The sequence below is a fragment of the Cygnus atratus genome, chromosome 5 (genome assembly GCF_013377495.2).
Source record: "Cygnus atratus isolate AKBS03 ecotype Queensland, Australia chromosome 5, CAtr_DNAZoo_HiC_assembly, whole genome shotgun sequence".
Classification (NCBI taxonomy): domain Eukaryota; kingdom Metazoa; phylum Chordata; class Aves; order Anseriformes; family Anatidae; genus Cygnus; species Cygnus atratus.
In genome coordinates this window covers 8,852,362-8,878,673 of record NC_066366.1, presented here as the reverse complement: position 1 = coordinate 8,878,673, position 26,312 = coordinate 8,852,362, and the positions used below count along the sequence as shown (strand labels likewise).

Genomic DNA, 26,312 nt, shown 5'->3' with positions numbered 1-26,312 from the left:
CTTAGCATAACTTGATCTGATCTAGGCTGCTGCATAATCAGATGAGCATTCTTAAATCTGGGAATTTCTTTTCTCTTTTTATTTACAGAAAGGATAAAGAAAAGAGTTAAAAAGGGATAATAGGTAATACTCACAACTCTTTTAGACTTGGGAGGGCTTTTATGGCTTCAGGGAACTCTACCATGTTGTTATAATTTAAATCCCTAGAAGAAACAAAACAGAAAAGTTAGAAAATACTTATCATGGTTATGAAACAAAATCTTTTCTATTTAAGACAATTCAGTGAAAGTAAAAACTTTCAGAACATCTTTAACTAGACTACAGAATAACTTGATTTTTAACTTAGATTCAGTATTCTGATGTTTTACATACTTTATAACCAGCTAATAACTTCTGACATTTCTTTACAGCAAAGCTCAGTATTTTTCAACACCTCACAGATTTTTCTTCAAATGAATTTACATGACAATGAACTAAGATTTCAAAGTAACGACGACAAAAAAAAAAGTAGACACATATGATTACTCTTTGTTAGCTTACTCTGACAACTTTTCTCTCTGGTTTTATAAAATAAATAGTAAATAAGCCATTAGGCAATAGCAGACCTTGTGGCAAACCCAATTCTAAATATTAAAGAGAAGCATAGGTAAAGCCCATCACATCACACTGAATCAGTGCACGTCAATGATACGGACGTGGACTGTTAACCTGTCACCATTCTAGCAGTTATGTCAGAACCTGCTATAAACTTCTGCAAAAAGGATTGCTTAAGAGAAACAAAACCATTTTTAGAGTCTCACAGCAGCTGCATGCATTTACATAGTACCTGGCTATTGCTTAATTTAATAACTGAAGGCTCCAAGAGAATGACAAGGTAGTTGGAGTAAGCAATGTTCCTGGACTCCTCCAAACTCCTGATGTTAACAGAGGTTGTCAGTGGCTGTAGCGTGCCCTTGCCCTCCTTCATCAGTTTTAATTATTTGGCATTCACTTAAGCATAACTAAAGGCACCGCTGAAAGAAACACTGCTTACTAGACATTCATTGAGCAAGTTGAAGGGAAACAGGGAATGCAACTCAAGCAGCTGAAGGCCATTCCTCTCCTAGGAGGTGCTCTGGAGGTTGAAAAGAGCCCAGACCCTGTCTTGACAGGCCACTATAGAAAAGTGGTACTGGGATAAGTATGAATTGTCAGCAAGGACAACAGACTCGAGGCAAGGGGAAAGTGGTGCAGGTGCACCTGCATCTCCTATTTCTGTCTGAAGGAATGCAATGCTCAATGTTTCAGATAAAGCAGTCTATCAGTTTAATATTTGCCAGTATTTGAAGTGAACTCATGTCAGTCTCGAGAGGCTGGGAACCCAGGAGCTGAGGATCACTTCAGGAGCTGCTTGGACACTTGAGATAGAGAGTTTCCTTGGCAGGCAGTGGTGCCCATCCAGTAAGAGAGGAGGAGCAGTGGAGAAACAGCCCACTAGGGCCCTCTGAGAAACCTCCTATTGACACACAACAGTTTTGACAGCGTATTTTAAATATGTTTAATCCCACGGTAAATCTGAGAAACAAATATTTGTCCCTTATCACATAACAGGGCCACTCAAACACTTCTGATATATCCAGCTGACTCAGAGGAGTGCTATGCAAAGATACACCAGCTAGATCAGGACCAGGAACATTAGAGCCACATCATCCTGCACGACATTTCACCCAGGCTAATATTTACCCGCTTCTCAACATAGTTAATTAGTTTTGGTGGAGCACTGCACTGGTATTAGCCTTCACTTCTGAAACCTGAGCTGGACATAAGTGTTGGAGGTATGTGTTGTGCTGCACACACGCACTGTTCGCAAAATCTTCACCATAAAGCTCAATTAAGCTGTGAATGAGACAAATGACACTGAACAAAGAATTACTTTAAGAAACATACTTACAAGGTTTCAAGGTTGTCTAATCCATCAAAACAGTGTTTTCCTATAGTTTTTATTTTATTATTATGAAGATGTCTGAAAAAGAACAAAACAAGAATGAAGATGAGTGAATAACTTCATGTAAATTAACAAATTAGCAGATTATTCTATGAAATCAAGACAGTTAAATGGTTTAGAAAAAACATTTCATGGGATGGATAATGCAGCAAAATGTCTTGCACTTCCAGACAGAAATATCTCATCCTCATACGGAAACAGAATAGATTGCCTGCAGTCAAAACAACCTATTTTAAACCTTTACTCACTATCCAGAAGTGCAATTAAACATGATTTAAACGTATAAATCAAAATATGGCATCAAGATATGCGGGAACCTCACTACCCATAGCACTTTTGACTTTCTGTATAGTAGAAAGTCTTCAGCAAACCTGCAGTGGGCTGTCGAGTATACATGATAACAACTTGCACTGGTGGTATAGGCCGTTACTAGACAATTGAGCTAAAATACAGCCAAATGCTATTTTCAGTGTCATCCTAGATAAACTGAAGCTCTAACTGGGGACAATCCAAGTGACCCGTGAAGCAAAGTAACAAATACTCACAGAACAACAAGACTTGACAGGTTTGTAAATGCATAGTCAGGAATGTGCGTTATTTTGTTAAGGGCCAGCGTCAACGCCTGCAGAGAGGGGAGGTTGCTGAGCGGATGGATGGGGACTTCTGTCAAACTGTTGTCATCCAGCCAGAGGTGACGCAACTGCACCAGGCCCTCAAAACTGTCCTTTGGTACGGCTGTGATGTGGTTTGCATCTAAACGCCTAGATTGAAACAGAAAGAATTTCCATGGTAAATCCACAAACTGCAAAGCAGTAAAAAAGTAGATTCAAGTCCTATCACCCCGAACATTTTTTAAATGTGTTTTACTGAAATATTTTAATACTGATAAGTTTGAGAGTTTACTGAAGCAACATGTGAACACTCTTTCAAGTCACATGAACCCATAAAAGAAAGCTTCATAAAAATATCTTCTTAGATGTTTTTAATAAAACATTTTAACAAATTCATATGCTTACAATCAGCTTACCCACGTCAATTGGTAACTACAGAAGTCTCCTCCCCACAAACCCTCCAGCTCCTGTAGGTACCTTACTGGAACACGACCTTGAAAGGTGGCTTGATATTGTCTCACAGATTGCAGAGAGCATTACTCCTTTGAATGATTATCCCTGTACCTCCATTGTCAATAGCGCCGTATACTGTCATACGTATTGTCTTGTGGTACTGCTACACACCTTAAGCAACTACTTTAAGGAAACGCAACTATTAAATGCAGTTCTTGAACAAAGTCAGTTATGAACCGTGTTGGCAAATAAAACATTACACCATCAGCCAAAATGGAGAAATATCAGTCTGACAGCTGATCTCTCCTGTCACGCTCCACAAAAAATGCAAACCAGAACACTAGCACTGGTAAGTGTTGGACATTATTGCCTCCAGGTTTTTTCCCTACATTAACTCTAATCGCAAGTACTAGCAGAAGCAACACATGTAGAAAATGGCTTTGCTGCCTTTCAAAAAGAACTGCAGCACACGTGTTACAGTTAGTCCTGTTACAACTACTCGCTCACATATGCTCTTGGTTTCACAGCTTCTTCATGTTTCAAAGCATCAAAAAAAAAAAACAAAAAAGAACTCCACACCTGGAAGAACTCCATGCTCCTCCACCTCGGAGGCCAAAGGTAGGTCCTCAGCCTGGGCTTCAGCTGTGAACCCTCACAACAGAGGTGCAGGTGCTACTCACAGCCCAACCACAAATCCTCATCCACGTGGTACTGTGTGCTCCCTGTCTGATGCCTGGCTTTGGCAGTGACAACAGAAACTCTTATGCAAAACTACGTGTGCTTTTCCCTCGTGCAACATGCTCTGAATCAACTTGCTTTTTCATCTTCCTAATCCAGCAGCGTGGTGACTTGGATATCATCACTGGCAGCCACAGCAGGCAGAAGGTACAGACAGGGCCTGGTTTGGGTTTGCCCATGTTTTGCTACATAACCAGCTGTGTCAGCGACAAAAATGGAAAAACATCCAGAGTAAAAGCTTAAGTTTGGGTCTACACGGACAGAAGCCCCAAGAACGGGCAGCTGCGAGGGATGACCCAGAAAGAAGCAAAAAACATTAATAAAGCACTATTCTTCCTAAGTGGAAGAGATGAAAGGCAAGCAATGATAGCCCACAAGATGGAAAAAGAAAAAAAGAAAACAAAACCAAATAATTATAAAAAAAAAAAAAAACACACAAAGAGAACTGTAACAAATTGAGTCTGCGTAGGGCTGAGAGTGACTGGCATTCAGTCTTCTGCAGGTCAACACAGAGCTGAAACCTGGTGACTTCACTGCAAACGTGGAAGAAAACACCTTGCGTAACTAGCTTGAGATGACTGGCGTACCAGTTGTGTTATGTATGCTGCTGTCTGGGGAGACAAAACTCATATGCACTCCATTAACGCTGATGCTTATTATGATACAAACCAGCACAGCACGGGTTGGGAGTTATATTAAGCACGCACTGCATTTCTGAAGCCATGATCAGACATGCTCTTGAAAATCTAGCCGGATCAGTTTAAGAAGTCATTGCCTGCAGCCATTCATCCTGGCCCTCTCAGCAGGCGCAGGATGGCCCAGGTGACTGCTCCACATTTGTCCCTGTGCACGGTCACTATGGCTCCAGTAATCACGAGGGGGCTTCTGGGCTCTCTCCTCTTTCACCGTGTACAAGAGCAGATGAAGAGCAGCCAGCCCAGCTCACTGGACCATACTGGGAAGGCAGAAAGGGCCAAGAGAAGGGGAGGTGTTTCTGTACATTGCTCCACCTGCAGTCAGCTGGAAACATCTTGTTTCAGCCTAGCTTACAGCACTGTGCATACCTGTGAGGATACATTTTATTGCATCTAAATCAACCTTGAACAATTAAGATGTTAAAATGTTGGGTTTACCAAAGTGGTCAGCATTAGCCTAATTATTTTCTCTCCGAAATGTAAAATATATGGTAAATTCAAAGAAAGAAGAAAAGCTTGATCACGCCATCTTAAGAAATCTCCACATAATATCCATAAGGCATTAATGCCCTTCGTCTACTTCTGTGAAAGAGGGTCTTGCTGTTGTGCTGTACGTGGTTTGAATATTCCCAGTTATTCAGAAAAACATGTCAGCAGCTGAATTTCCATATAATAACAAGTCAAGAAATGCACAAAATTAAGCAACAAATACACTGATATAAGCAGGAATTTACAAAAACCGCAGCCAAAAGGCTCTTTCCTAAGATGAGGGAGGTGCCATTAGCTCTAAAGCTATATATCAAAGAGCTAATTCCTATGGTTCATATATTGGCATCCCCTTATCAGTTGCCCCATGGTCTGACAGGTGTGTACACCATTCTGTTTGAATGCTTTTAGTGTGCTTCAAGACTGGAACATTTCAGAGAAATTAAATGTCTGGTGATAATTAAAAAAAGGGGGGGGGGGGAGGGGGAGCAGGTAGAGAAAAAAAGCCTGGGGCTCTGCTGCAGAAAAAAAAAATAGAAATTACCTGTCTTTCTTCTCCCTCCTGAATTCACACACCTCCCTGAAGATCAAAAGAATTATTTTCCAGTGGAATAAATATATCCGAGTCTTCTCTTCAACTGATTTTTCTATTATTACTTTTGTAAGAGAAGCAACACACCCTGAGAGGCAGGCAGCACTTAGTCCCTGTGACTACCTGTCTCCGCCTATGCTTGTACTTTCATTGTGCTCCTTACTAAATTCCACTTATCCAAGAAGATTTGGGCAAAAACAAACAAAACAACCACACAAGCAAACAGACAACAACAACAAAACCCACAGAAATCCCAGGCCTGGGTCTGTCCCTCCGGCCGCTCACCGGCAGACGGGTGGCAGAAGGATGGATGCACAGGGCCAGGGAGCCAGGCAGGTCACCGAGGCGCTCCCCTGGTCAGAACCTTGGCCCTGCTCTTAGCCCCATCCAGAACCCACGTAACTCCGCATCGGGGTCATACGCCGATGGCTCTCCACAGTCCTTCAATCTCTAATTTTCATCTTCTGCCCCAAGCAGTAAAACCGAGGGGGGAGAGGCAAAACAGCCACCATTCCCATGGAGCGGGAGAGCGGGTGGAAGACAGAAAGGGCATTTTTCTTGCTCTCTGTGGCTTCTTGGCATCATCTAACCAAGAGCAATGTCTGAACTGAGCTGGAAGTAATTACTGATGCCAAATCATAAAGCCCAAGTTAAGCAGGCAGACGGGACAGCATGCTGTGATGGGTTGCATCCCTTCAATTCCCCAGTTACATAGCAGCTGCCTGCTTTGCGAGTCTGAAAAGCAGTGTGTTGGCCCCAGCTTTCCCCAAAGGCCATCGCACATCTCAACAAAATAGCTGAAAACCGAAGGTTTGCATAGCGCTCTTGTTGAGCTGCACTTACAGCTTTAAAGGGAAAACCTGTGATTTACAAATGTAACAGGAGCAAGTATAACATTAAAAAGAACCCAACTGGGTATTACTAGGGTTATGGAAAAAATAATTTATTGGAGCTCAATTTCTGTTATTAGTTATCAGACGTCGAGATTCATTTTTAAGTAATTCAGCCATTTTTGTCTTATTCACAGTTTGTGTTCCTTCATTCCTCTTAGTGTGAACCTGATATGCCACAGTTATTCCTACTTCCCCAACCCCACACACCCCTCGGTAAAATTTAAGCTTATCTACATTACTTCCACTGTGGAAATCACAGCTGTGATGCTTCTGTATAACATGGCACGCACACAACAGTGTACTTCATGAAACAACTGAAAAGCAAAACTAGAATATTTGACAGCTTCCATAAAATAGTGCAATTCAGCACCACACCTTTTCTTTCTGATGGGACGAGAGTATTCACTAGCACTAATAGCTAACGAAGCACAGGAACTCTTCTTTGCTGTTTAGACTGACCCTTAATAAAGTCTGTCCTTTTCCATTGGTTTTAAGGATGTTCTATGGTCTTGACATTAGAGCTTGCAGCATATACTTACATTCCTTCATCTTTCAAAAGCTACTCCAGTTCCAGCTGCCCTATAAGCACTGACTTGTGAGAGGCCTTCAAATTTTAGTCTCTAAATTCAGAGTTTACCTTCTGAGCTGCCATCTTCATTGGTATTTCCTATCGGGTTCTCTCCTCATACAAACTCCAACAAGTGCACAAGAAGAAAGAGCAGGAGCACAACAAAAGCCTATACATTCAACAGCTCTCATGCGAGTTTTTAACGTATTGTTAGAACAGGTAAAGAACAAAGCAAATGAAAGATCTACAAACAATTAACTTCACATAAAGGAAACCGTAAAACTAATAAGAACTCCTACCTTAATTCAAATGAATAAGAGTTCCAAAGTCTAACTAACACCTAAGTGCGTGTGTGTACATGAATTATATAAGCACACGTAACATTACCATTCTGAGTCCAGTATATCTTAAATTTTCTTAAAACTCTGTACTGAAAGCCTCAGACCAGGCCTCCCAGGAACATGTTGGTGTGTGCAGAGCACAGACAATTTTGGGGCAGATACTTGGGAGGCACAATGGCATGCCATCCAGCTTTTTGAATACACTACAGCGGAAGAAGACACCTCATGCATGCAGTTTTAGCAATACTCGTTACAAATGTACTTGCACTGCATCTCGTAACCCTGCCATGCCTTTTATTGATATTTGCCAGGGAAGAGGAGACTGTCAGACTTATTTCTGGCTTCCGTCACAGCCTCGCCGGTCGCCACGCTAGCTCTCACCTGCAACCACACGCAGCAGTCCGGGTTTCAGTGATGGAGAAACTGTAACAGCCTTGTACTAATAGCAAGAGTTGAACATTGATGTTAATAAAAGGAAAATCACTCCCGACTCTTGTGTAAAACCACTTCTGCTCAATGGCAATCGTTAAAGAACTTTGCTCTTTAAAGTGCTCCTTCAAAAACCACAAAGAAATCACTCAAATAACACTGGAGTTGACTTTTAGGTTTTGAAGTTGAGTACTGATAAGACTAATACATCGGAAACTCCGCTACAATGTAAGGCAGTAAACCTGCCGTTAACAGAGGTTAACAGAGGTACTTTAACATACTTAGTTCATTTGCTCACTGTATCAAACAGCTGCTCTCTGCACCTTGCGTATTGTGAACATCAGTACAAGGATTTGCTTTATTTGAAGACAAATTTACGGCAGCTCTCAGAAACAAATGATACATGCCAAAGGTATTTCAATCACCAGTATTGATCTGACAGCACGTATATTTCTCCCACTGAAATGCTTCAAATGGTACTAATCAGAGATTACACCGAGTTTGCTGCCAATTGCCCATAGAAGATTCAGCTATCTTTACCTATATGCTGTGTAAAGGAAAAGAAAAACAACCGATAAGCAGAAGAGTGATAATTTTCACCACTCCAGGTAAGTTTCCGATGCGTTCTGTTTCTAAATCATTTATTGATTGTTATTTAAACATTAGCAGTGCCTTAAACAAGCCTAGACATTGAAAAAATAAGATACAAAATGCCCAGAGAATCCTGAGGTTCACATGAAATACCCATGTCTCACGTACAAGAAAATCAGAGGAGCTCCCAAAGGTGCACATAGCACAGAAAAATGTTTTTTATTATTATTATTTTGTCCTACAGCAAGTATGCAAAGTTTCCAAAGCAGTATATTTTAACTTCTGAATATTTAAAGATTTTTCAGCACAACCAAACATGCTGAGGAGAGCTCTTGAAGGGAAAAGCACATTCAGAACGTTTAAATTTGTTTTTAACCTGCAAAAACAATGTAAAGTGTGCGCAGATTTCTCCCTTTCCCATTCGGACGCTGAGAGTTTAACTCTTCAGCTGACAACAGACACACTTGAAGACTGGTTCCTTTTATCATTTTAGTAACAGCAAAGAAGGAAAATGAAAAACCTCTAGAGAAAACCCATTCAAAGTCGATTCATTCAAAAAAAAAAAAAAATCTACAACTGTTGAAGGAGTGTGCATCATCCGAGACAGGATGCTTGCTAACTTCATCTAGTTATTGCTGTTAATCAATATCTTCTACAGTCTCCCACTGAAGATTATCCTTACAGATACCCCTGGTCCTTCAAAATTTGGTAATCCACAAACACAAAATTATCAACAGAAGCTCTAAGACTTTTTTTTTTTTAAAGGAACAAGCTGAAACTTGCATTTTATTTTAATTTTTTTTTTAATATAAAGCAGTGTTTGTGTGGTCCTCTCCAAATTCAGGGATCTTCCCTTGCGACACCTGTCAACGTGCTTCAGTTTGCATGTGTTACATTACTAAAATTTTTGTCATCATTGCGAACTACCACTTGAAGCTGTGTGTTTTAATTACGGTACTAGCAGAATGTTTCTAGAAGTGATTTGTGGGTTTTGTTGTTGTTTGTTGTATATACAGGAAGATAAGGGATCCTTCCAAGACAGCCAGACAGCCACAGATGGACTGGATGTTAGAGATGCGAGGTTAGAGCAGGTATGTGCTACAGCACATCTAAAATGTGGCCGAAATACTCCTCCATCCCCTGTTCCCACCCTTTTACTGTACACCTTTGCCCTGCAAAGCAAGGTGCCGCTCTCGTTTCCTTCCGTCCCGCAGCAGGACCCCAGCCTTCAGCTCTCAGCTCCTCCCTGGTGGGGCCACGCTGCTCGGAGCTGGCTGGGTACCACGGATGCTCACGGCTGGCCCGGCGCATGCGGACACATACCTGCAGCTCGGGTGAACGCCCACACACGGAGCAAGGCAGGAGCTACCACAGCCGAGTGCGGCACTGGCTCTGTCCCAACACCACCGTTTGGGAATCTGGAACAACACCGAGGCTGCGGTGCTTTGAACTGGTACTGGAGAACGCTCGAACATTCCCTGCGCGCGGGCGTGTGTGCACATGTGCAGGGCCAACAGCTCCGTGCTTCCCTGGCTGCAATTACAAGACGTGGTCTCTGACGGGTCGGTGGCCATTGACCAGCTTTCAGAAATGACTCACGGGTTTGATGGCAAATGCCCGACAACAGCAGCAGCAATCCGTTTTCTGAGTTCAGATGGAATACAGTTCTCTTTTCCAAAGCACCTGATTTTTTTTAATATATTTTTTTAATGCAGTAGTTTCAGTATTCATCATGCTCTGGTTTGTACTAGAAAATTCTGTGTTATGACAAAGAATTCAATTTATCTGGGTTTCTGGGGGTGAGTTAGAGGAATCGTGGAAATTGCTGTAGCTTAAAGAACCATTTCTGGGTTAAATCCCAGAATAAACAGTATTACCAAAAAAAAGTTATTGCAGTCAAATACACACCTTACGCTAAAACACTGAAACAAGTGACCCTCTGAAGTTATTCCCCAGTCCTTTCAGTATCTGCACACACCTTCACAGTGGCACACCACCTTGCTGCCCCTCTCCGTGTGACCCTTGGACTGCCGGTAAACCTCACCAACACCATTCCCAGACTTAAACAATGTAAGATGCCACTTCATTACCTTGTAGTAACAAAAATACACTGTCAGTGTTTGGCAGTATTGCTTCCGTGTGTAGCTCCTTACTCATCAGCTTTCTCTGCTCCCAAAAGCTGCAGGCAGAAGCAGCTGGCGGCTCCCATCCCAGCAGCACAGTCCCACGGTCCCAGTTTCTGCCCACAGGTATCGCTGCATCGTGCAATGTGAGAGCATATCTTGCCAGATAAGTTATTCTGAGGTGCTAAAAAGTGAGTTTCCACTCACCAGAACTCTTCCTTTTGGTAAAATTTCACTTTCATAAATAATAACTCTTTTCTAACTCTCTTTAGGAGGCCAGAGCTGGGAAAATATCCAATATAAACAGAAAATAAAGAGCTGTCATTTAGTATTCTGAACCACACTGGCTACTCTCCAGCTATAGTATAAACACTAGGAATCATGAAGCTCCTGTAACCATCTCATTTATTTCAACCCAGGTATGTTTACTGGGCTCATTAATGCACACAATGTGGCAACTGCCTTCCTACGCAGCCGGGACTTGGAGCACATTAAGACTGAAACGAGACAGGGTTCTATGGGAGCTGCAAACCAAGCTCAGATTATCAATATACTATAAAGTTTTATGAACAAGCAAATTGTGTCTTCACCAAGAAAAAAATCCCCCTAAAGCCACCTTTAGAGCAAACTGGGCAACTGCCAAAAGACATTCAGTTAAGCGATGTTTAAACTTGCAGTTTTTGGATTGAGATTATATATAAATAGGTAGAAGCATATATTCTGCAACAAGTTATTTGTTCTAGAAGGTCAGAGCAGCTCAGGAGCTTTAAATCCATTTTTGACACATTCTTTCGAAAATTTTTTGTTTGTTTGCTTTTTTTTTTTTTTACTAAATAAAGTAGCATGCTGGCATTCAGGTTTCCATGCTCACACAAAATTCAGAGGACCAGTCCAATATTCTTTTGCCAGAAGGTGCTGTCTATATTAGCAGGGGATCTTCCTAACTATTTTGCAATTTTTACAAGTGATGCAAGAAATTGGAAGTTTTCCTGAAACGTGAAAATGACAGAAATGCATTCTGGTGAAGTATACTGATCACACAGGAAAAATGCTTCACATTTCTCACTACGCTTTTCTAAAAAGAGAAGAAAACTCTTTGACTTTCTGACACTGATATTCAGTGACTTCCAGACTGGATTTGTCCACTGTATTTCTCACAGTAATTCTTGAAAACACAATCTGGTTTTCCTCAGAAAAAGAAAAACAAACATCTAGCTACTTATTAATCCAATTTCCTCCTTTTGGACCTTCCTAAAATTGATGGTTTATCATTTGTCTACGAACACCGAAGCTCCCAGAACAGCAAACATCACCACGCTTGGAATTGTGGCTTTATGTTTCAGTATCAATGACACTGTATCACACGATTATATCATTTATATTATTTGGTATTGCATAATCAGTGTGTTTTTTTTAAACCTAAAATATCTGCTTTTTTGAACAACTTGTTTCTAATCATATCCAAGTATATTAATTTCAAAAGAAAGAGAGAAATTATGGCTTTATCATTTTCCCCTTAACTTTGACCTTTTTCTCTTGCCCATAAAATTACCAAACCAACAACTGGAGATTAAATATTTTGAACTTCAAATACAGAACAAACGTTACTGTAAATAAGCAGAGACAAAAGCATATTCATCGAAAATGAAATGGATTATTTTTAGAAAACAAGTATTTACTGAAGCAGTTTCTTCTTTGGCACCTCAGAAGTGCTGGAAGCAAGGAGGGAGGCATTTCGGTTCTTCTTTAGAAATCTTACTACAGGGTTATTCGTATCATGTCATCTGGAGGGGTTATATAACGATGCACAACCTCTGCACCAAGCAGACTGCAGTCCTGAGATGAGCAGCAGCAGCCCCCATGGCATGCACTACACATTGTCCCACTCCTGCTCCGCCGTGGGATAACCTGCAGCCAGTCTCACAGTGCCCCGTGCAGCTTGTTGGGGTTTCTCGAGATGGAAAAGGCGGGAATACAGGAGCAACCATGAGAATGTAGTGGCCAAGATCCAAGCTCAGGGAATGCAGAAAGCACCTTTGCAAGAGTTGCACAACTACTCCGTAATCTGATGCAACACAAAGAAACAGGATCTTAGCCAGAAACCTGAGTTTTGGCACAGAAGGAATAGATAATCTGCCCTCTCTCTGTAGGTAAGCAGAAAGGAGGAAAAATTTTGAAACCCTTCCCCCCCTCCGCCTCCTCATCAGTGATAAGTATCTACCACCTAGAGAGCTGTAGCTAACTATTAAGGTCTGATTAAGATGCTTTATAAAACATAATAAGCCATGAGATAGCATAAGCACATACGAAATACCTTATGAGCAACTAGCAATAATGGCTGAGGCGTTCGTAACTGTCTATGTGATTTCAACACCTTCCAGTAAAACCAATACTATGCATGTCTCAAGCAATGCTCCTTCCCAGAAACCCCTTTTCCTCCTCCAGATACAAAAGACTCGGGCATGATTCATTTTTGCACAATGTTTTAAAATTGCTTAAACACCTTAGGACATGCATAAGAATGATAAATACTTAACTCCACCACCTCTACATTTATACAGCAATCATGTACCTGGGTTTGGGTTTTGAAAGAGTTTGGGTCTGGAACACCCCAAGGACAATGAATACAATACCTTGTGAACTTGGAAAACTTTGCCTCAACTGAAACAGCAATATCAGAAAGTCCGGGTACATTATTACACAAACGATTATACCTCAGAAATTTACAGAATGAAGCAAACTTGTACGAAGTGACCGAAAGTGGAACTTGGAGAACAATGCAAGAAGAAAAGCCAAGTAAGAAAACTTACAAGGACTGTAAACCACTTAATCCTCTGATGGCCTCATTAGGTACAGTCTTCAGCTGATTGTTCTGTAGGGTTCTGTAAAAATTTCCAGTGTGTTAGTGTAGTAGACTTTGACAATCATCTTTATACAAACAGCAGAGCGGACAGAAGAGCCCACGGTTCACTTCTAATGCACATAAAAGCACGTGTGATTATCAAGACAACATACCAAAAGACGATGAAACAAGAAAATGGTCTATTTGAGCTGCATTTGCAACTCATTAATGGTATTAACTTGCAGAGAACAAGGTTCTGACATAATACACTGAAATTCCTGAGAACTCACTGAAGAGGCCAAACAGTTTAATGCTAGTACAAATTTGCTAAAACGAATGACATTTTATTATTTTCTTGTGAAATCTTCCTATACGTGCTACAAAATACACAAACCTCTAATTTTTCTTAAAGCCGCATCAATACACAATGTGTTAGCGATCTAATTTACAAAGTTTATTCACAACAAAGCACCTCTGGGCACAACATTAAAAAGATACAGAACAAAACTAGAGCCAAGCGGAATTAAGTTATGCTGTATTTTTAGAATTTCTTTTATGGGACACCATAGCATGGCATGATGAGTATTTTCATACAAAGAGAATTTAAATAATTAAGATTCTCAAACATTATGAAATATTATTAGGTTTTGGTTCATATTAGGGTAACTGTAATTGGACATGTAAGGTTACCTGTTAATTAATATCTAAACACCAATTTTTTCAGGAACTGCGAGAATTTCAGGCTTCTCCAGAGTTGAGTATCCCAACAGAGATACCTTCAAGGGCCTTCATATTGTGCATTCAATTCACAAAACATCTTTGCAGATCAGCAGTTTCCTAATCTGCATCCTGCTTATGCTGTGTGTTTATGCTTCTTTCTTTAAAACCTCAAAGTCCTTTGTCACTAGGTAATTTAAATACCTGTTTAATTAACTATCTATTACCCTACCAGCAATTGGAAATATTTACATCCGCATAAATGCTACAATTTCTGGGAAGAGGTTTTTAAAACCCCAAAGAGCAAAAAGCTGTTTTTATCCTTAGCTATGGAAAAGTAGTTGAACTTTTTTTTCTAACAGTAAGTCATTTCCACCTAAAGCAGCACGAAACTCTCAGAATGACTTCTATCTCCGGTAGGGTATGGTGCAAAGTTCAACCGGTATCATAAATCTCTGTGAGCACTAGCACTACCTGATGCAATAAGATGTGGGGGTGGAGAACAACAAAAAAGCTTTATATGCCCTTTTCAGGATTTTTCCTTCTTAGGATTCCTCTGCTACAAGCTATATGTCTGGAAAAAAAAACTCAGCGTTCTAACTGGATGCAGTAATTTCTGTTTAGGCTTTATATAAAATGTAGGAGCTCTGTAAATTTTGTGGGGGGGGGACACAATACTGTTTTAGCAGAGAAAGGCAGGAAAAAAAATCTCAAGGCAGCCCATCAGTAAATAGGCTGACTATGCAATAAGAAAGCATACATCTAGCTACGAAGCTCTAAAACCCGATTACTTACAGAACTTTGAGTTCTTTCAACCCAGACAAGGCCTTCGGATGGATAAAAGAAAGGTCATTGCCAGCCAGTCGCCTGGAAAAAAATTGTAATAATAATTTCAGTCATAAAATACAGTACTTCTACAATCATCTAACAAGACAAATCACCAACACAAGAAATCTTACAAGCAACGAGGTATTTTGCATCCACTTATGCTATATTTATGATCTTCCAAGTTTGTATCAGTTACTTCAGTCATTACACGCTTTTCACAACCGGGATACACTCAGCCTCACAGATATACTTGTGCAAACATGCTAGGAAAAAAAAAAAAAAAAGCACTACAGAACAATAAGGAATCTCCTTACGGTACTAGGTTTGAGAAAAGTTCATTTCCCGCTGTCAGTGCAATTCCTCAGGCTTTCAGCGTTGCTTCAGTGAAACACATGCTCTGATATACATGTGGTTTTAATCTATGCAGCAGTTTCTAAAGAAACTGCAGTGAAGTAAAAATAGCTAGATGCTAAGGAGAGGGAGGGAAACGCTTGTACTGGAGTCTCAAACGTGAACGGTACTCGCAAGCAGGCTGTACATTTACAGCGTTGACAGCTGACAGAAAGCCTGCCAACATCACCAAGACAATTGTCTTGGTCATCTTTCACTTTGTTGTCAGCTCTTTGGATATTTTTTTCAGAAAGAAAACTGTTTTGGGAAGCGAGAAAGAAGGAACAGCATCCTCAGCAGTAATCCCACTGCCTCCAACCGAGGCTGCTTTCAGCCTTGGACTGCTAGATGCTAACACAACCCAACTGGGAAAACAACTGTGAGACCAGCAGCAATACATACAGGAGGCACCGCAGAAGACAAAGCAGAAACATCAGCCCCAACAGCTGCTTTCCAGCAGCTCCTCCCATCCCCCTCTCCTTTTTTCGACGACCTTTTTGCCCGCATCCCGACCAGCAGACCCTGTGTGGTCCAACCTTCGCTGAGCTGCGGATAGCTGTGACACGAGGTGTATGTTTTAGGGGTAAGGACAACAACGCAGAACACCTGGTGATCCATAGCTGCCAAAAGACGCCATCATTTCAGGCCAAGTCTTTGCTTTCAGACTTGGTTTCATATCCAAGCTAAGCAAAATCAATGTTGGAAGAGGTCGTGTAATGAAATTATCTGGTGGAAGTACCACGTACAACACAGCGTTCATAAGTGAGAAGCAGTATATGTGCTTCAGAGAACATCACGACACACCACTGCTACCGGGAGCTGAAGTGAGACAGCCACACTAGGAGAAAATATTATTTCTAACAGGAAAACAAGGAAATAAAGTGGCATCATCTAAAGTATCAGCTTAACAAAACAACACAATTACATTTTATCTTGCTCTCTACCTCTAACTACATAGCAGCGATCACCCAGAGCATTTGATTCCAATAGCAATCTGCTCATAGCAGAATTAATGGCTTAATCGAATGCTGCCTAATAGAGAGCATAACAGTTATGTTTATTAAATCCATTCATCAAAGGCAGACGATTTCATTTGTGAGCAAAGGGAGAAGAGGATTGCTCACAGTGAACAGGATGGTAGCTGCAGATCCTACTTGCTTTTAGAGAACTTGCTTTTAGTTTCCTTCATTCCCATGCACACCCCAGTCGCCATAGCTTCGGCTCCAACATCATCTCAAGCATGCTTAAAGTTCATCACCTGCTGTTTACAAATCATCATAATAATAATAAAAAAATAGAGAGCTGACTGCTGTGAAAAGCTCGTGTGGCTTGTATATAACTGGGTGGCCCTGAACCAGAAGAAAAGGAGAAACAACATACACTTATTCTTGAAATCCCCCATCTGCAAAGAACCTTGGGACTTGGGAGTTGTGATATGATTTTTCAAATACTTTGAATTTTTAACAGGAATGAAAAATTCCAAATGGCAACTAAATATCTGCCTCCCCAAATTCATTTTGTTGCCAGTAGCTGCCCCAAATCATTTTTTTTACACCTTAAAGGGGGGGGTGGGGAGAGAAGTTCTCCAGTATTTCAGGGCTTTCATTTTAACATTTTCCTAAGAAGGTCATTGTAAACTGAAAGAAATAGATTAAACATGCTGGGTCTCTACACCAGTAATTTTGGCAGTGATCTGCAGAACACGTTTGTTTTAAAAAGCATTCAAAACATCAAAATAGAAATCCTTAAATCAAGAGAAATTTAACTGAGACTTCAGCACTGAATTATTTTGGCACTGAAACAATAGTGGATGCTGATTACCTAACGCGTGCTTCAGAACGCAGCAGTCCTGATGAATGTTTGTCAAGCAGCTCTGGTTCCAGCTCTGCTGAGGTTTCCAGTTAAATGGGCTGGTGTGTGACATATCAGGCATCTGCTGTAATTTCTTCCTCCCAGAGAGACTCAGGATTATGATTTGTTTTAGAAAGCTAAACTAAAGCCAGTTGAACAACCTTCCCCCAGCCTCACCGAGTATCCCTAACACAATGTACAGAGCACTGGAAACAAAATACAACTTAGCCAAAGCAAGGCTTGCGTGACTTCAAATAGCAAGACTCAGCCTACCTCAAGGCAACTCCTGTTTATTCAGCCTTTTGCAACCAACCAGCAGAAAAAAACTGCAATCCAATACATTTCCGTTTCTCCTCCATCTGGCAGCCTTCCAGGAAACAGGATACAACTAGCCAAGTGTGCAAAGGCTTTACTAATCAGTTTGCCAAATATACATTTATCATTCGTGTCCTAGCCTTGGGGAGCATAGCTACTCATTAGGAGGTTGGAGCTGCAGCTCTCCAGTAGGCAAGGACGAATGTGTTGGACGCCGCTCTCAGCACGCTTACTTCCCTCTGCTGCAGCACGCAGCAGCTGGGCGGATGGAGGGATTTCTCTTTGCATAATCAGCTTCATTTTAAAGAGAGAAAAGAGCAAATAATGGCACATAACGTAGCGCATATACAGCACATGCATTGAAATGTCACTGAAATAGTGCAGTTGGGTTTTCCACATACCTCCTTACAGCATGTCTGAAAAATAGACACATTCAGAGTTTAAAGTATAATTTTTATATATATACACACACACATAAAAATAACGCACCTCCGTTTCTCTCTCACAAACACACGGGGTAAGTGGGTTGAGGAAAATCCCAGCATTACCAAGGCTCAGAACCCCAGCAGAACAGAAGCAAGCTTAACCTCTTCCCAGCAGCCTGCCTGGTCTGCTCGGGCCCAGTCCTGGAAACTTCCTCACCACGGTGGGACAACTCCAAGCTGCTCCGAAGTGACACCTGAAGGCAGCCCTACATCTACGCTGTCAGAAACTGAGAACCCATCCTTTTCTTCCTTTTGAATGGAAACAGACTAAGAGAGCTAGGCTGAAAGTCAGTCCATAGTTAGGCTGGCCAAGTCACATCAACATTCAAGAGAGATCTTTCTCCAAAAGGCCTAGGACTATAAAATAGATCCGTCTACAGAGACAAACAGTAAAAATGTAATTTAATAGACTACTGTTAGGATAAAATTTTTGCAATTTTGGACACATCCAAAAGGACAAAACTGATTTCAGTGTATTAGCATAATAAAGTAAGTAGGACATACAGAGGACAAAATACTTCTGCTATCCTGTCGTTTCTGGTAGGAGACCGATACACTCTAATCATTATTTTAAGTGGCACAGTAAATGATCTCCAGATGTAGACAACACCTCGTTGTTATTACAGAAATCGGGATACAATCTGGCTGGGGAATAATCTTCCATGGTATCTAATTCCCAGAGTACACAGCAAGCATCACTTCTTGCAGTGAAACTGTTCTGAAGGCAGCAAAGACTGCTCTCTTTTGGGAAATTAAGAGTTCTGCAATGATGAGTCTGGCAACCCTGCTGCATGGTAACCGAGCCAAGTTAATCACTCATGTCACTCCAAAATCAGGGAGGATGTCCCATGGATGCATCTTTGGCCATAACAATTAAAACCATCACTCTCATCTTGACAGGATGCAACACAAACATCTTGGAAACTTCTCTGCTTGTCTTTCATCCCAGATGGTGGTGAACCCGAGTTACTTGAGCAAAGAATAGGTCTCCTCCTGTCCTTCTGAAAACCTCTCTCTCTCTCACACACACACACACACCGGGAGAGAAAGAGGTTTTGCCTTTTTTTTTTTTTTTTTTTAATTTAGTTCAGGTTGTTGTTTTTTCTTCCACCTTTGTGTGTTCCTAACTCTACCTGGCAGTCTTTGTCTCCCATAATAATACATAGGCTACTTTTTCTATGGATCAACTGTAATCTGCCTTTCTCAACTGAAAATTCATATGTTGACACAGAATAAAAGCTTTACATGTCATAAGAAATCACAAGCTTTATTATTTTTATTTCTTAGCTGCTTTCTAGTGAGACCCAAGACTCCTATTCAAGATCGAGTCAACCTTTCACAGTTCCTTTCAGACCATCTGCCACTGGTTCTCTGCCTGCTCCCCGTCTCCTTTTAATTCTCCAACTTTTATCTACATACTTTCATCTTAAAGGAAAACATTTGGTTGCTTCCCCACTTACACTTTAGCAATTTCTTTACATTTTTGCTGTCTTCCACCAGACTATTCTGTCGTCCTTACATACGTGTCCATACCCCTACCATCAGCTTTTCTGGGGTTCTTTGTGCTTCACGCACAAATTTGAATTTTGCTTCAAGTTCTCCCGCTACAGGAGTAACCTTTGAAAATGCCTTACAGATACACCTAATGGAGAATATGGATTAAATTCTCAGACCTAGGAAAAAGAGTTTCATGTTCCACTTATTCCTGCAAAGTATCCACTTTGGAACGGAATTCTGTTTCCTTAAGTGCAAAGAATCGATAAAATGTATGATTATCTGCTTTTTTTAAGCCATACAGAAAAGGCAGAAGATGACAATTTTACACCCACCTTCTAACTTCAACAAGTGAAAAGTGCTGGAGATCCATAGTTACATGCTGCAATTTATTCCTAAAGGTTTGAAGTTTTACAAAAGAGGCACAGACGCTTGCAGGAAAGTATCAAAGGCTCACTGCTTCTCCCGTGCAGCGATCCCTTGAGAGGGCACATGCCTGTGCAGACAGCTCCTGCCCATCCTCGGCAGCTGCAGAAGGGGGGACACTTTTAAGTGGAAGCAGTATTGCTGGACTAAACTTCACTTTGCTTATCTGTGAGAAGCAAACGGCCCCTTTGGGACTTCTGTCAGCTACAGCCTGCTGTACTGCTGTGAAGCAAAATCAATAACCTACAGATTATTCCAGTTCTTCCGTGGCAGTTTAGCGTAACTAAATGGATACTTTATTCTGCTTCTGGTAATGGAAAATGCATTCATCCTCATCTCCTTTTCTTGCACTGGTTTCTGTATTCTACAATCTCAACCATTACTTATAAAACTCTGATTACATATGCCAAGACACATCAGGAACCAAAAAAGGAGGTCTACAACTACAGCCAGCACTGAAACTGCACCAGCTCCATCAGGCTGAGTAGGCACTTCCCACCCCGAGACTTGTTCACATCTCCAGTTGTCTATAAACTATAGTGAACTCCAAGGTAATAGTTTGTTTTCCAAATGCATTCCTGATCTGAAATTTAAAATGACAAAGTAAACTAAATTGATCAAAAGAAAGTCTACAGCCTCTCCTTAAGTTCTAATGCTAAATATTCGGCAAGAGTCACTAGCACCTACTGCAAGACAAAATGTGGTTGTATGATACTCCTTTTCAAGGACTATCACAGAATATTTATAGTGATATTCTTTTCTTGTTAAGGGGAAAATAATTGATATCGAAAAAAGCGAGCACTTCCCTCTGTGCAAAATATGAGTCCTCATTAATTTGTGAGATACTGCCTGCAAATTGAATGATGCCTAATATTTGGGCAAGACCTCCTTGAAGTGGTGACTATCAGGGACCACCATGTGCACTTAAAGAAATACATATAACCTAAAACAGTTATTACACAATATGAGTTGCTGTCACAGTACTCCCAATTAGTATTCACCAGAAAAAAAAAAAAAACAGAAATTTGCAGAAATTTTCTAAAAATCGGTAAAAACGTGCTGCGTTGAGAATTGGTAACAACTATTCCGCAGTCATAATGGCAAGTTGTTGCAGTAAACAACTTCAATTTCTCCTACCTTGAAAGCAGAACTTATTTTATAAAATACATCTTCTCCCTATTTGCCTTTGCATGTCTTGCACTGTGTCATGGCAACTAACCCTCCTTTGCAGTAGGAAGTAGCTGTAAGCTGGGAAGTTGCAGTAGCTTCCTTCCCAGCTACACCTTTCCCTGGATAGCTGCCCCAAAGCACTAGGGTGGGTCTGTACATGCTGATCTAGGTTCTGCCACTCTGGATTTCTATGTTTCTTTGAGCACAAACAGGCACTATTACAGATGCCATCATGTTTATAGGAGAAGGAGCTACCTGAGACAAACATCCCACATTCCTCGCCATGACAGCCAAACTTAAATAAGGCAGTGCTGGAGAGGAGAGAGATGACTTTTTGGGGGGATTTTCTTTTTTCTTGTTGTTGATTCCAAAAGCCATGTCTGAGCACTAACTTCTCCTTTTCACTGTGGATACTGAGAGATAGGGAGCACCTCGCTGTGCTACGGGAATGACTTCCACAGTGGTGGGCCAGCTGCTGAGCAGGGTCTCTGATGTTCTCAGAGGACTTGTGGTTGACAGCTCCAATTCACAGGACTTGGACTTTCCAAGCTGGATGTGTGGATTTGAAACCAACCTCATCACAGGCCACGAGATGGACACAGACCCTCTGCTGCCTGTGTGGATCAGCACGTGGTCCGCTACACTGAGCTGATGGAAGCTCTTCCAGCACCAACACACTCCTTCCTAGCTATAGATCCATTTCACTTACCAAGTCTGTAAAGCAGAAATGCAGAGATCAAGGCAACCAAGATATGTTTTCATCAGCTAGGATGAAGCTCTTGAAACAACTACTGGCAGATACTGCTATTCGGATGCTCGGGTTTCCAAGATCACAAAACTCTTTGACAGTTAGACATGAGAAGGTGAAAACAAGAAGTCAGTTGAGACAGTAAATCCTCAAAGCTGCTTTATTCTGTCCATACAGCCTGTCTCATGTCCTGACATTTATTGATTTTCCAGGCATGGGATCATTTGAATGACCATGCATCTAGCAAGTGACACTGCAAAATGTGGAAGTGGATTCAATCAACATATATTTGGCAACTAAATCTGTTACCATTTTTCTAACATACTGGGTAAATACAATACCTAGTTTATGTAGACACCTCTGCAACTGTGGAGGCCTAGCCCGAGAGGTTCTGAGGCTGCCACTCAGCCTCCAGAAGTTTCTTACCTAGTTTATACTTTCAGGCAGCCCCAGCCTGGCAGCTGAGGCAGCATAATCAATTCTGGCTTGCGAGACAGGCCTCGAAGTCTGACACCGTAAGGTTCAGCCCTCAGACAGAAAACAATACGCGATTGTGAAGCACAGTGAGAACTTTCTAAGCCACTGAAGCATTGTTCTTGTATCAGCAGGACTGAAACTCATCCAGAATCAAACTGATTTAGGACTCACACAGATAAGAAAACATTAATTAAACGCAGGTTGGCCAACATGTTTTTAAACATCATTTAGCATCTAGTGCAGACCAAGTAGGTGATGTTTAAAAATATCTTAGCTGACTGTGGTTAATTCTACTTGGGAGTCTTCGCCTAGAGGTTTGTCTTGACGAGAATGCGAAGGTGCAAGTTGTGACACGCCGGCGCACTGTCTGAAGCTCCAGCACACACAAGGCAGCAAAAGTTTCTAATGTATGCTAGCTGGTCAAGTTGAAGCTTAGGCTTTTAACTTGCTAACACACGTGAAACCTACACCTCACATTTTCTTCATTAGAACTTCACCTCTCGGAATTCAAGCTGGAGGGAGAGAGTGAAGAAATTGCCTCCTCCAGCTGTTCAAATATTCAGGGCTGGCAGACGGACCAAGGGCGCGCATTGGCTTCCACCCCACTGTCAGCCGGCTATTTCTGAAACACCGACCCAGGATGGCTCAACAGGCTGCCTTGACAATAAAGCAGCTGACGAGAACTCTTGGTTTGCTCCACCGTCTCTGCTGTGGGAGCTGAACGGAGCGGTGCGAGGCAGTGACGTCTCCAGTCGCACCAGCTAGTTTCACAAGAGGATGCTCAACCACAGCCTCAGTTAGCACATGTCAGCAGAACGACTTCTCTCATGGAGATTCATCCTTCCTTTTCTACTCAGAATGAGCCCTTTGTCTCCAGCTTCCCATTACCAGTCCCGGGGCTAGCTGTATTTATGGAAGGGAGAGGAATGACACCACCTTATCAACATCCCCACGCTACCCTGTGAGCACTGTATGAACAGCCCGAGCACCGAAGGACGAAGACCTCCTTCCACCAAATGCTTCCGCAGCCAGGTGAGGAAAGCCGCTGCATGCCGAGCTACCAGCTCAGCCTCGGTGGCCTTGGCACAACTCCACGACGTGTCTTATTCATAAAACCCAAGTAATAAAACAGACCGACGCCCCCCCTCCCTCCTCAAGGATAACACAGCTTGGTACCGATGCAGAAATTAGAAGGAAGGGACCATCGCAATTACACGCTGAAGCAGATACTACAAAAGCAAGCAGCTGTGCCATTTCAGCCAGGTGGTCGTCTTCAGCTGCAGTCAAGAGGAAAAATAACTCGAGACATTTCCCTTGCAGATACTTCCTGATTACAACCTCATGGCCAAAACACCTCATTTTCCACTGCCTGTATGCGTTTTAATTAATCCTTACGTTCTCAAAATGTATTTTGTCAATTAGAAGCCACGATCAGAAGCTCTGGCTTGGGGGGAGGGGTGCGTGAGATGTTTCAGTAAGACCTTTTAGTGCTGTAATCAGCATAGATATAATTAAATAGTCAAGCCATTCTCAGTCCTCCCATTTCTTTTCCTGAAAAACTACAGTTGCATGCTCTCTCACTCGCTGTTTATCCACCTCTCCAAAAGCAGACACGTGTTGTCTTTCAGAAAAGAGAAACCTTTTCTAGATCAGAATTTTCTTTTTGTCACTTTCATTCCCTAACCACTTTCACCAGCTATTAAACAAAAATCTCAATCAAATTTGCCCGTGACCAATAAAAACTATCTGAGGACAGTGTCGCAGAAGAGAGATGTCATGTGAAACAGTCTAAACAAAAACCAGAAACAAAACAGACCTTGGCATCAGCACACATCTGCAAGATAACCAAGCACTGCTGTCTCTTGGTGCCTTCAGGAGCAATGATTTTCCTCTCACTAACACTGGGCACGATACGCTCTTTGAAACTTGCAGTCGGAGAGCAGTGAGCATCCTCCCTGACCTCTGTGGAAGTGCAGAGCCCTGCCCATGGCTGGCTGGCTTGGGGTGAGCGATGGTCTTGTTCTGCCAGCCACACGCTTGTGCCACCGGCAGCCTGAAGATGAGCAGCACACTTTGCTCTGCCTCCCCCACCAGCTCACGCTGACCAGAAGGCAGCGAGGCAAAACTTTATTCAACAGTGCAGGGCAGATAAGACACTGCTTTAAAAGGTTAAGAGCAGAAATCAAGCCATGGTAAAAAGGTCATGAAGTCAAGGAGACATTTGCTTTCTTTGAGTGGTTCACGTTTCTGAAGTCAAACTGGAAAACTTGCCAAGAATAAAAATCATTTCAATTTGCCTTCCCTGATGAGAGAGCACCTTTTAATTAATCCAGCAGATCTTCCACCGATGCAGTGAATAGAAACCGTGTAGTCAAAACCCTTCAGACTCCTTCAGATAACTTTAAATATTAGAAGGAACTAAAACAGTTTAGAAAAGCATCAAAACATGGCACAGCCTTGCTCTTCTAGTTAAAAATTCACACTGGAAAATGGGTCCTGCTTTCTAAAAACACTGCATTAGCTAGCTATATTTTCCCCTTCTAGCTTTCTATAAATACTTTGAGGTGTGGTTAGAAAACTGTGGCCGAATTCTTCAAGGATTTTTAGTTTCCATACCAAGTTCAGGGCTGTAGCATATTTATGTTAACATTTTCTGGAGAATACACTTCTTTAACTGCTGTGGCAAAACCCTTGGTGGTCTGCTCCTCGCTGACTCTGACCATTGCTGTTTCAATCATTTGCAAATTACTTCCAGATGGGTATCAGTTACACAGAAATGGAGAATTTTTATAACATTTATAAATAGTGCAAGAATCCTACAGACACGTGGTAAGTACACTGTGCAGCAACATGCACGAGCTTGTGAGCAGGGGCACACAGAGCACATAACCCACCAGGCAGATTTGGCTTGCAGACAGCTGGAATGCCTTTCTTTGTACCTCCTAGTAAGACTCACGTACGACAGCACCTCTGCAGCACAAAACCTCAGATTATACCTGCAAATATGATATTTCACCAGGCAGTCGGCTCCCTAAACATGGCCATTTAGTGTCACGTTAGATGTCCTCTTCCAGCCAGCCTCCCACTGCCATTCCAGGAGGCCACCAGTCTCCCATCTGCATCTAGGTCAGAAAACCTAGCACACCTAAGAACAGCACTGGATGAAGGTGTTTAGGCACCCAAATCAACCACCTTTTAGCGATGTGGAAGACACTTTTTAATGGAGCAGCCAGCTTTTACAAATCTGTTATGCTACTTCTTTCATTTTTATTTGCTATCATTCCTTTTAGGATTTGGAAAACGATCCTCTGAAATCTCTGGAGACTACCAAATTGCATTAAGGAGATGACAAGCTCCATATTAAAGAACTCCTAATGCATTTTTTAATCCCATCCTCTCCACATGTGTACCGTGTAAGACTCAGTTCCCTACATAATACATTTAATTGCCTCCCATTTACAGTCAATTAAATTCTGTGATACTATTTTGCAATATTAACTAACTCTTTCAAGGGGCTAATCTCCTGGAGGATTTGACAAACAGCAGGGCTAAAGTCACGCTTTAGAGAGAACCATGCTCTCCCATGGTATAAAGAAAAAGGTGTGTGGGGCTCATCTCCTGGATGAAGACAGTTACTAGTGTCCACGGCGGTGTGGTACTTACTGCATTCACATTAGTTTGTGGGATTCTCATTTGCTTTAGGCATGTAATTCTTGGGAGAAGGTCTAGATGGAAAAGTTGCTTCCAGCACAGATTTCAACACCACTTTGCTTTAACTCCATCTCTCTTTTTTTGGCATGGAGACTCACACCCAGGTTTGTGTGCTGAAAAAGCAAATTTGCTAGCGCCTGGCAGTCAGAACTTGGATCTGTTCAACTGTAAACAAAATCCAGGAAGAAAGTTTGAAAATCATCTTTGAGTGGAGAGGGAAAATTGTGGTTGTACACTGGGAAGTACGACAGTTTGTTCTAGTAACAACCAGGAAAAGTAAAGACTAGAAGCTTCTTTACCCTGTTCCCATAGAGAAAAGGGAATCAGCAGAATGAAGCCAAAACGTGCCATGTC

The 26,312-nt window shown here is 41.7% G+C and overlaps 1 protein-coding gene across 1 annotated transcript in view; it reads right to left on the bottom strand.

Annotated features, from left to right (window-relative positions):
* Positions 1 to 26,312, bottom strand: part of LGR4 (leucine rich repeat containing G protein-coupled receptor 4) — a 74,737-nt gene that overhangs the window by 14,026 nt on the left and 34,399 nt on the right. The window contains exons 3-7 of the mRNA XM_035550379.1: positions 14,859 to 14,930; positions 13,315 to 13,386; positions 2,530 to 2,745; positions 1,931 to 2,002; positions 135 to 203 (exon numbers count right to left, since the gene is read on the bottom strand). Coding sequence (XP_035406272.1) covers positions 135 to 203; positions 1,931 to 2,002; positions 2,530 to 2,745; positions 13,315 to 13,386; positions 14,859 to 14,930 — 501 coding nt within the window. The remainder of the gene's footprint in view (positions 1 to 134; positions 204 to 1,930; positions 2,003 to 2,529; positions 2,746 to 13,314; positions 13,387 to 14,858; positions 14,931 to 26,312) is intronic.